Raw genomic sequence first — 11,221 nt, 5'->3', positions numbered from 1 at the left:
AACAAAAAATTAATTATCAAATTATATATTTATGTATGAATATATATTATATAATATATTTTTAATATATATTTTATATTTTATATTAATAATTAATTTAGTTGTTAATTTTTTTATACTGATTGTTGTCCTAATTGTCTAAGTTTTACTTACAAACCATTTAAAAAGACAGACAATTCACAAAAAATAAGTGTGTGATATGCATGTTTAGAGTATTCAAATGAATGAGTGGAGATATGTAACTAAGCTAGTCAAGACTCAAGTACCAGTAGCATATAGTTGTGGCTGTGTGATCTAAAATCTAATATGTAGATTTGGTAGCATAGATAGTGTTGACTCGCTGTTCCTTCTCCTTTGACTACGGTTTTTATCTCTGGATCTGTCCCACTCGCATGGCATCCGTTTTCCCCGCTGAGACGCTGACTAACGCTATCTATATTTGACTATTTTTCATCTTTTTAAATAGAGGAAAAAAAAAATTGCATCCACGTACAGGTGGCATGATACTTCCTTAGTAGAAACTAGAAAGTGCCTTTCTGGAAACAAAAGTAAAGTATTAAGCCATCTTGGCTTCCAAATCTGGCTTTTTATCAAAGGCATGAGATCCCGCATGTGCTAAGTAAATGAGCCACATTACTATTTTTCTTTTTAAAAAGATCATAGAATCTTAATTTAATTGGGCATCATTCAAGACAAAAGAAAGGTTTTGAATATTGTATTTTTCCTTTTATGGTTAGTTTGAATAGTATTTTCTTTTATATATATTTTGCACGTTGAAAATTAGGAATTTATAAACATTTATAAGTGACAAATTGATACAATATATATATTGAAAAATAGTTCTCATGAATATTAAAATTTAACGGTTATAAAATTGGTATAAATACAAATCAGCATATCATAATATATATAGATATGAACTTATTAAAGATGATTAAAAATATAATTATTCATGTTTTTTTATATTAATTTAAATTTTGAATGAATAATTTTATGACATGATATAATATTTCTAAATTTAAAAAGTCTAAAATATAATCTTTACTAAACACTAGAAGTTAAAAAAAAATAGTAAAAGATAAATAAAAAAAATTGAGAAATTATAAGGAGCCAATACATTGTGTACAATGGGGGTTTAAAGATATTCGATTTAGTAGGATATTATATGTTTATTATCTCTGGTATCTGGATGGTTATTTTGGATAGTACGAGTGTATTGTGTTTGAGAAATTAGTCTGGATATTCATTTTTTAACTCATACTGAGTTAAATAAATAACCCATTGTATATATTGTATAAATATTCCATTGACTCCCTAACGAGATTCAAAAAAAATTTATACAGTAATTTTATAACAGAACTTACCCTACAAAATAAATAAAGTTTTCACTTAAAAAGTTTCTTATGATTATTTAATAAATTATATTTATAATGTTTTTAATACATCACTAAATATAAATATAAAAATATAGATATAATAATATAGTATAACCTTGGTGATATCCGGACAAGGTTTTATTTGTTGATAGAAAAAGTTGGAGAACGTTTTTAGCTAATTGAAGGCAAAGAAAAAGACGGAGAGAGAAAAAGGGCCAGGGGGGTATAAGAGGAAGAGAAGTGGGTCAAGAGGGACAGAATTGCAGCGGCCATTGGCATTCCACTTTGAAGCTTTATCAGATATTCATTCATTCATAGCACGTAGCTCATAGGCTCTGCTCTGTAGTTCTCAGTGGTCGCTTACACAAACACAGTAACAGTAATACCACCCACCCACACCTACTTGTCAGCAACAGTACTCACTCACTCACTCCTTCCTTTACTAAATTCCCCAAATCTAACCTACATACAACACAACCACCATCCTCTTCTCCTTTGTCATGTCCTTTTCCTCTTTATCCCATCTCCATTTTACTCCCCCTTCAATTTACACTTCTTCCAGGCCAGGCCCCCTTTTTGTGCCTCTTCTTCTTCCTCCTCAATACTTATTGCTATCACCGCAATAACTGGAAACATTATTATAAATTAATGAAAAGCCTTTCCCCCTGATACTTAGTCACCGTCAGCCTCGTCCTTTGGGTTTGCCTTTACTTTTTTGGTCGAAATTCTGAGCAACGAATTTATATCCCCTGTCTCAGTGTTTTTATCGGGAGAAACAAACAAAGCCCAGGCCACAGGCCCCAGGCCCTAGGCCCCGCTCCTCTCTTCACGTTTCTCCTTCGTTTTAAAAACTAACACATTCTAATCCAACCCCACATTCACCCAGTCTTGTACTTCACTTCATCTTCTTCAATCTGCTTCGCTGCTCTGTGTGGCTGCATGTTTCACTCTCCAGCTATGGATGTGAGCTGTGATTTCTTTCATTTCAAGTTTCTCTGTAACCATGTATGTCGTGAATGATTGATGTGTTGTTGCGTGGTATACAGGAATGGAAGAGAAGTGGGCAGATACCCGCGTTTGGGAACTGGGAATTCGCGAACGAGTTGCCAATAACTCAGTACTTCGAGTGTGCAAGACAAGCTGGCTTGGTTCGTTATAGTTCCTCTTCCGGAGAGAGTGATCCCTGCGTTCGCGACCTTTACTCTCTTGATTTTCACAAACCTCCTTCTACTCTCAAAAAGGTCTCTCTCTTTTCCAGTATTATCAATTTTTGTTTCTATTTTATTGCTCTAAAAAGCTCTTTCAAATTAGCTATGGAAATTAAATTAAATCGAGTTAAAAGGGCCTTGCTGTCATTCCTTGTCTTTACTCCTTGCACATGAAATATGAGAGGTGGTTTCTAAGTACGAACCCTCAAGATTTTGAGCAGTGGGTGGCACATAAATGTGTGTTGTGGTGACCCATGCCTCGTGAGGGAGGATCTGGTAGTTGATACAGTACGCTGGTTCTGTTTTTGAGCCATTTATTTCTGTCTCACCAACCACATTAAAACCCTTTTAATTTACCATAGTTTTGGAGTTTGCAAATAAACAAGGAATAGTGATTCTGAATTCTGATGCGCTTGTGCAGGGGAATAGGAACAACAGGAACAGAGAAAGAGAAAGGAGGTGCTCTCATGGGAACGTTAACGTTAAGGGAAATGGAAATGGAAACATGAGAAAGCTTAAGCAAGGGAAAGTATGGGACGTGACGGAACAGCAACGGAGCAAGCAACACGACGTCGTTCCGCTTCCGCAATCAGCGGCCCCTCCTCGACCAAAACCCGTTGACGAAGATCTTTATAAGATCCCTCCCCAGCTCCTTCGTTCTACCAAAAGGGTATCTTTTTTTTTTTAATTATTATTTTCACTTTCTTTTTGTCCATAGCACTACTATATTATCCTAATAATATTTTGTTGACTTTTGCAGAAGAAAGTGCTGGGCTTCATTTCCAAGTGTTTGGTACCCGCTGCATGTGTTTCATGACCATCTTTCTTTCTTCTAAGTGAAGCTGCTTGCTTATGTGGTGATTATAGTTTTTGATGCACCTCAAATGCTGAATGAATGCCCTTTTTTCTTTTTGTTTGTTATAGTGGTAGTATATAAATTATAAATTATAAATTATAATGATCAATGTAGTAATAGTACTACTATTTGATATTTGGTCGTCTACATTCATTTCAGCCGTGCTTGCAATTATATTCTACCATTAATATTATTTTGAATTTAGAATTAGTAAATGCTTATTTTGTTGGTATTAGGTGGCAGAGTTGATGTTACAACTTACAATGTCGGAATTCACGGATGCTTATCTTCTTTCTCGTTAATGTTGGACTTTGTAAAAAGTCTCTTGTTTTTTACTTTTTCTTTTATCTAATAATGCCAAAACAACGTTGATATACAAATCCAATGGCTATGAGTAATTAAGCTATAGTAGGCCTTGCATTTGCAATTATAATTTGATTTGGTATCTACCTTTCTTCTGCCATAGAAAGTTCCTAGCTATAATTTCTAATTAGGGGGACTTTATGTCTAAAACACCCTGGTTAATGGATCTTTGTAATTATGTAGTTTGAAATATACTATTCTTTAAAAAATTATATAATTTAACAAATATGGACACACACTGCAGTTAAAAGATAAAAATAAAAATCGTCACACACTGAAAAGGACAGAAATCACTATTCACTAGTCAATTCCGAGAAAAACTTTTTACGTGGTCGCCAATCGCTAGATGGGGCTGTAAAACTGTTTGGCCTCGAATCACATTAGCACCGAGGTGGCTAATCAGGTAACAAATATCGAAGCCTATGTTATATGCACAGGAAACTCTGATAGGGATTATTTACTGTGATAATCGATGTGATTATTCATGTTTTGGAAATTAATAATAAAATAGTTGTACTGCCAACTGATATATGGACTTGAATTAGCTAAATTAGCAAGAGAATATATGTTCCATGAAAGATGTAGAGTACCAAAATGCTTTCTACTTTTCTATTAATTCCATGAAAAAGATAGTACATAATTCCCTTTTTCCTTTTGTATTTTTCTTTTGGTCAGACACTTGTATTTTTGCTACATATCCGCAGTTTGTAGCCTGTTTTTGGGTCGCAATCAGTGATAAATTCTTTCTTTCTAGTAGATGTTTTTTAGTGTCAAATGTATTATTGTATTCAGAGATTAATGAGAAAAATGCAATTTAAGACGGAAGATTAAATATATGGGGAGTTGCATTAAAATAAATAGTAAGTGAGAAAACTTCATGTACACTTTTTTTTGTCATGACTTTCTTGTAGAATTGGTGAGAAAATTAAACTACACTGAACTGGGCCTCTACTCTGGCCTTTGTCCAAGAAGAAGGGCTTTAGCCTTTTGGTTCTTAAGTCCTCACTCCTTAGGTAGCTTTAGCCATTACCAATGCGTCTCTTTCATCTTTACTCGCCTCTCAATTCAATTCATCCATTCCCATATTGTAAGTTGGAAGTTGGAACCCATTCAGAAAGGTCATGATGCTGTACCTTTTTCACCATTTCAAGCAAACAGAACTGACGCTATATACACATCCATATAATATTATAATTAAGTAATTAACTTCCTGCTATGTGTTCAATTTACATGGAAGCTCTGCACAATTAAAATTAAATTTCATTTAAAAAAGAAAGGAGAATATATTTTCTAGGCAGAACATCCGCTTGATTGTTGGGAATTGATGAGTAAGATGAAGGTGGTGTGCAATGTCAATCCTTTATGAAACAATAGAAATAAAAATAAGATACTTTTATTATTATTATTATTATTGTTAATTAAGAGACTAATGAGTATCATTTGGATTTAGGTAGAACAGGGAAGAAAGGTATAAAACCATATAATAAAACAAATGGTGGACCCTTTGTTTTTTGTTTTTGAATGTTAAATGGGGATTGGTTAATGGTTATTAAACCATCCTCCGCTGTTTGCTTGTCAAACTCAAAAGGATGCGCCCTCCACTCTCTAAGGACCACCTAACCGAAACAAACAACTTTTAAAATAAAAGGAGCCCCAAAAATGGTACTTTATGGTTTTTATATTTATGTGCTAATCATAGTTCAAGTGTTAATTTAAATATCACAATTTGTTAGCTTAGATGACAAGGAAGTTCATCTTAAAACATCATTACAATACAGTATACAATTCTCTCTGTAAAAAAAAATTGGGACATGTGAATAAGACGATAGAACGAAAGAATTGAAAACACACAGGCATTTCAAGTGATGAGATAGACACCCCCATTCGTCCATTTCATTGTCCTTGTGCACTATGAATGGTAACATTATCCCAAAGGCTGTGTAGCCAAAAAGTTGAAAGGGCCATATATTCCATTCCATTAATAATGGAATTGATTCCTTTAATTTTCATTTTCTGCTACCAAAAATAGCGAAATTATTGTGTATGTGTGTGTAGGCACAACAATAATGGTGGCCGTTGTAGTTTAGTAAGTTGGGAATGAGCCATGTGGAGCCCGTGAATGAGTCTCAAGAAAGGACACGAAGCATGGCTTGGAATAATGGCTTTTTGGGAAGCAGTAGGTGGGGTTTTTAATGGTGGCCATGACAAGGACCTTGTAAATTTCTGTTTTTATCTCTCGTTTCTCAATTTTATTTCTGCACATCCATTTTGGTGCATCCACCTCCACCGTTTCAAAGCTTTAAACTCAACACGTTGAATTGTGTGACCGAGTGATCTCACTCGCACTCACCGCTCGTTTGCAACAATTATTGTATATTATAATATAGTGACGACAATGGGAATGCTGTGTGTGTTGAATCATTATTCATTGTCATCTATTTATTGTGGTAATGAATTGAATTGGGTATGGTATTATAACTCTAGGTACAATGAATCTTGTTCTAGAAAGGAAAGGAATCATTACATAAAGTACCACTGAGCACAAATGGTCCTTATTTTCAATCAATCAATATTTTATAAAGACCAAACAATTCCAATGCCTGTTTCAGAGGACGTTTTTGAGATAGACGGGTGGAACAAGTAACTCCCTACTCTACATAGGAAATGAACACAACACAGATACGATGGAAGAACGAGTCAGCACTTCATCTAGATAGTTAGGTATTACTGTCAGCAACTTTGAATATTCGGGACTGTCGGTGGTGCCAAGAATTCCATCACTGAATTTAATAACTATTTTAACCCAAAAAAAAAACTATATTATAGTAGCTAAAACACAAGTCAAATTACTGATTATTGTAATATGTTAATTTAACGTGTGTGAGTGTGTGACCTTCATACATAGCATATTAACCCCTATTGCCCATTGGTGAGAGTTGGGTAAATAGGAGTAACGAATAATAATAATAATAATAGGGTGGTGGCACTGCCGACACTCTTCAAAGGTTGGCAGGGAAACAAAAAATAAAGAGAGAACCTACAACATCCATGGCCTCGCACTTTGATTAGAGATATCTTCTCTCTGCTTTATGATGGTGACTTACCAACGAGCAATACCAAATACAATGGCACCAATAACAAACAAACAAAACAACCAAGCAAACTGTGAGCATTCTAAATTGGCTGAGTACATGACAAAGTAGTTACAAAGTTTTGGATATCACGGGCAGTGAGGCAATGAGGAGAAATTGAAGAATAATGCAACATTTTTGCAAACAAGATAACCTTTTCTTGAAAACAAACAAAGAATAGAACAGAATAGAAAGAAAGCAAAAAGCCAGAACACTTTGCTCATACATTCATATGCTTGACTGCATGTGAAGGTGAAAAAAAAAGTACTGTATGCAGGTAATGTACACAAACAAGTGAAATTTCCTTTCCCATTTTTTACAGCTACCTGATGAGGCCGTTTGTACAGAAGAAGAACACAAATTATTTACAACGCGGTAGTCCAATACCAACTTAAGCAGTGTGTGTTAAGCAGGGTGATCGATTGAGCCTCTCAAGAATTCCATTAGCCTTCCTTTTTGCCCTTGACGTCCCGTGTCGCGCAAGTTTCGACAGGGTACCGTTGGCTTTTTCTTCTTCTCTAACTTCCTTCAACTTTGTTCTATCACCGTAACAGATTGTATATAAAATTGCAACACAATTCTCCTTGGTTCGCTCTGACGTGCCCTCCCTAATGATAGCCAGCAAGAAGGCTACAGCTCCGAGATCCCCCATTTCTTCAATGGCCTTGGGATGGCTGGAAAGGAGTGCCAATATAGCGAGCAACTCATCAACTAGAATGTGGTCCATGATCTTCTTCAGAATGACCCGGACTGCACCTTCTCTCACGGTCCTCCCTTTATTCTCGTGCACAAGACATAGGTTGAATATAGCTGAGGCAGCATCTTTCACGGCTAATGGCTGTCCCTCCTCTAAAAGGTCAAGCAAATGTTTGATGGCTCCAGACTTTCCAATGATGTGCTTGTTGGAGTCAAGAGCCGATAATGTGAAAATGGCTGCTGCGGCATTGCTCCTTGTTTGAATTGTTCCGGATTTCAAGGCATCAATGAGAAGAGCAATGACAGTTGGATCCTCTCCAAATACTTTCTTATTATCGTCATGAATCGAGAGATTTAGAATAGTTGTAATCAAGTCCTCATGGAGATCGGGGTGAACATGAGCCGTATTAGGCGATAATGGACTGAGCAACTGCGGAATCACATCAACGGACTCCCCAAAGAGGGTTCTAAAGGAAGGCATTCTCTTTGTTAGGAGGCGAAGCTCTCTTGCAGCTTCTTTCTGATCAGGGACAGACAATGACAGCTTATGAAGTAATGAATCCAAGTGGTCTCTATCCGCATTACTTACTACTTGGTTGATGTCCTGAACCGGCTTTGGCATCTCAATTGCATGCTCTTTACACCACTGCGCAATCATGTCCCGGACCAAGTAATTTGGAGTAAGATTAGTGTGAGAAAGGACTTGTTGGGTTTGAGGGCATGTTCTGTGCCCTTCATCCAACCACCTCTGAATGTATGCCCGATCATAAGTCTGCATTTGGCAACAACACATCAATGAATGAAAACACCACCCCAGATTTCTACTCTCTTGTTACAACTACTGGAGAGCTCAGCCTCAGAGCCATTATTCTCCCAATGCACACAATAACCTAGTCTCAATCTATGAACAAATCCAAACAAGAACTAAACATGCAACCGGTGCACCCCAAAAAAATATGAAATTGATCTCACTAATTGATCAAAAATCAAGGAATGAGTTGAAAAGGAATGATTTTGATTCCAAGGCACAATCCATAATTCTGCATTACGTCAATAATTGGAACCACTCTGTTCTATTTACCATTAGCAGATAAAAATAAATAATTTTACCAACAAATAAAATAAAAAGTACAGAACAATAATGAACAGAACAATTGGGTTGTCGGAGAGGCGAGGAACATGTGGAAGCGGTTAGATGCCTAAAAAGGAAGAACATAAAAAAATAAAAATAAAACAGCGTGAAGAGCCTAAGAGTCGATAGAGTGGCGATGGCGTCTTCAGCGTGGCGCGTGGTGTAGTCGTCGTTCTCCACGATGGCCTTCACCAGCCCCCTCAGCTTCTCCTTCAATTCCGCCGCTTTTCCACCACCTCCATCCGCCGCAGATGCAGACAAACCTCTCTCTCTCCTCGCCATTACACCTCAAAATTCACCACCTCACACAATTCATCTCCTCCTCCTTTTCTTTAGAATTTGTGTTTGCTTTGCACACAAAACAGAAGCGTAAGCCGTAAGCGTGTGGGTGGTGGAGGGACAGAAATGTAATTGAGCAATTAAGCGTAGTTAGAGGCACCGACCTCTTTCTTACACTGAGTTCACGGGAGAATTCACAGCACACTGTTTCCACGCTTTTCTTTTTCCTCTCTTTATATTCTTATTCTCTTCTCATCCCTTCTCTTCTCTTATTCTCCTCCAACCAACACCTAGCCAGTAGCCACGCCCCCCTTTCACCATCTAAACACAAAACACAATTAGAAACGACGCCATCAATGGATTTTGTTTTCAAACTCCATAATCACAACACTACAAAAATTAAAAAAGGTACAAGTAGTAATTAGTAATTACTACAATAATACCTTCTATTCTCTGTGATATTTATTAATTAATCATATTTAAATCTTTGTTCTATATTTAATTCATTCGTTTATATATATTCTAATAAAGAAAAATAGTTTTATCACCTAAAGATAAAGAATATCCCTACTAAAAGTAGGAGATAGGAAATTAATGGACATGTGAAAGAAGAAGACACCACGTCAATTGCAACTTATTGTTAGTAAAGAGTAAAGACTAAAGACTAAAGAGAATAATTTTGTACTATTGTAACTACCCTTTTCGGTTGTAGTTTCAAGATTTATTAGGCCTAAAAATAAACACTTTGATATCTAAACTAGATTAACCATTAGGGTTAAAAAATTACTTTATTCCACTAATTAAACTACGGTCATATACTTCAGCCTAGAATTTTTGAAGCATTTGTGCTGGCCTCTAAATTTTTTTTCAACAACGTGAATCATACATTTTATATATTGCTTGCCTCAAAAACCTCATATTGTATTGTCCAAATTAATTGGACTGAAATCATATTGTAAAAGAAAGTGAGGATAAATGTTAGGAAGAATTTTAAATGTATCTAAAAATATGAGTGTTCGAATAATTTTAACCGTTGATCTTAATTATAAAATATATATTAATTAAAAATAACGATTAAAATTAATGAGATACATTTGAAAATTTTTCTAGATGTTATATATTGTTGTTTCTCTTTGTAAAGTTTAATATACTTGTTCGTTTTTTCTTTTTAAATATATTCAATCTCATTTTATGAGATGTCAAATATGATTCTAAATTAACTCAAAAACTATTTTAAATTAAAATATATAAAATAGTAAGTTTATTTTATTGTGGGGATGTAGCTCAAATGGTAGAGCGCTCGCTTTGCATGCGAGAGGCACGGGGTTCGATCCCCCGCATCTCCAAATTTATCATATTTGTTTTTCTTTAATGATTTTTCCCCCTTCATTTTTGTTTCCGGTTTTATCCTTTCATTAAAGGCCCAATTAATTTGATTCTGTGTTTTTATTTGGGCCTCTAAACACTTAAGCCACTTAGTCTATGTGAGACTCTTAAAAGACTCATTGACAGATGTTATTATCCATGTTTAAAAAAAAAAGGATGTTATCCAGTCATATTTGCCAAAAAAAAATGTATTACTAATAGTAATCAAAACACAATTAAATTTATAAATTCTAAACATATTAATACGCTCAATACAGTAAACATATTAATAACATAACAAAATTCAATAAATAATAACATAAAAAAAATTCAAGAAATAACAAATAATTATAACAAATATGAGAAAAGGTATTAATAACAAAATTTCAAAAACATAATTTTAATTTTTGAATTTTTCAAAATCTTATTAAAATTTTGACAAAGTCTCTCCTAAAATTTGGATTTCTCCACCTTTCAAAGGTTTCATCCAAATCAAATATCTATTCAAACTAGGGGTGTGTACGACCCGGTCTGGCCCGAAGACCCAGCCTAGGCTTGAAGAATTTTGGACCGTAAAGACCCGGGCCCAAAGTGACCTGGGGTTGACCCGGGGATAAGAAATGAAATCTGAAAAGTGAGTAAAATCGGGACCGGGCCATAGCTCGGGTCACCCGGACCCGGTCCGGTGGCCCGATCATCATACACAAATAACATTTTGTGTTATTAGTGATGGATAGTGGCTATTCTTATGTAGAATTTAAGTATTGTAAACCTTAATATTTTGTATTATTAGTCATTATAAGACTGGAAGTTAA

At 35.2% G+C, this 11,221-nt stretch overlaps 2 protein-coding genes, 1 long non-coding RNA gene and 1 other non-coding gene across 6 annotated transcripts; 2 read left to right on the top strand and 2 right to left on the bottom strand.

Annotated features, from left to right (window-relative positions):
* LOC107645739 lies at positions 1,551-3,729 on the top strand. The gene is made up of 4 exons (XM_016349825.2): positions 1,551-2,339; positions 2,423-2,617; positions 3,006-3,254; positions 3,345-3,729. Exons 1-4 carry the CDS (start codon positions 2,316-2,318, stop codon positions 3,399-3,401), a joined length of 525 nt encoding a protein of 174 aa, XP_016205311.1. The 5' UTR covers positions 1,551-2,315; the 3' UTR covers positions 3,402-3,729.
* LOC107645738 (U-box domain-containing protein 9) lies at positions 6,970-8,341 on the bottom strand. Its single transcript, XM_016349824.2, has one exon. It carries the CDS (start codon positions 8,286-8,288, stop codon positions 7,326-7,328), a length of 963 nt encoding a protein of 320 aa, XP_016205310.2. The 5' UTR covers positions 8,289-8,341; the 3' UTR covers positions 6,970-7,325.
* On the bottom strand, positions 8,885-10,010 carry LOC110263202. Of its 3 annotated transcripts, none has more exons than XR_002348408.1 (2): positions 9,829-10,010; positions 8,885-9,362 (listed from the first exon to the last, which is right to left on the bottom strand). It is a non-coding gene; the product is annotated as an uncharacterized LOC110263202 (long non-coding RNA). The 3 variants fall into 3 exon arrangements; XR_002348407.1 differs by lacking the exon at positions 9,829-10,010 and adding an exon at positions 9,485-9,803; XR_002348406.1 differs by lacking the exon at positions 9,829-10,010 and adding an exon at positions 9,590-9,802.
* TRNAA-UGC lies at positions 10,315-10,387 on the top strand. The gene has a single exon. It is a non-coding gene; the product is annotated as a tRNA-Ala (tRNA).

This window comes from Arachis ipaensis, chromosome B06 (genome assembly GCF_000816755.2).
Source record: "Arachis ipaensis cultivar K30076 chromosome B06, Araip1.1, whole genome shotgun sequence".
Lineage (NCBI taxonomy): Eukaryota > Viridiplantae > Streptophyta > Magnoliopsida > Fabales > Fabaceae > Arachis > Arachis ipaensis.
This window is presented reverse-complemented; position numbering and strand designations above follow the sequence as displayed.

Coding starts and splice junctions, on each gene's coding strand:
- LOC107645739 (XM_016349825.2), top strand. CDS start 2,316: ATGTTTCACTCTCCAGCTATGGAT. Junction 2,618..3,005: donor CTCCTTCTACTCTCAAAAAG/GTCTCTCTCTTT, acceptor GCGCTTGTGCAG/GGGAATAGGAACAACAGGAA. Junction 3,255..3,344: donor TCCTTCGTTCTACCAAAAGG/GTATCTTTTTTT, acceptor TGACTTTTGCAG/AAGAAAGTGCTGGGCTTCAT.
- LOC107645738 (XM_016349824.2), bottom strand. CDS start 8,288: ATGATTGCGCAGTGGTGTAAAGAGCATGCAATTGAGATGCCAAAGCCG.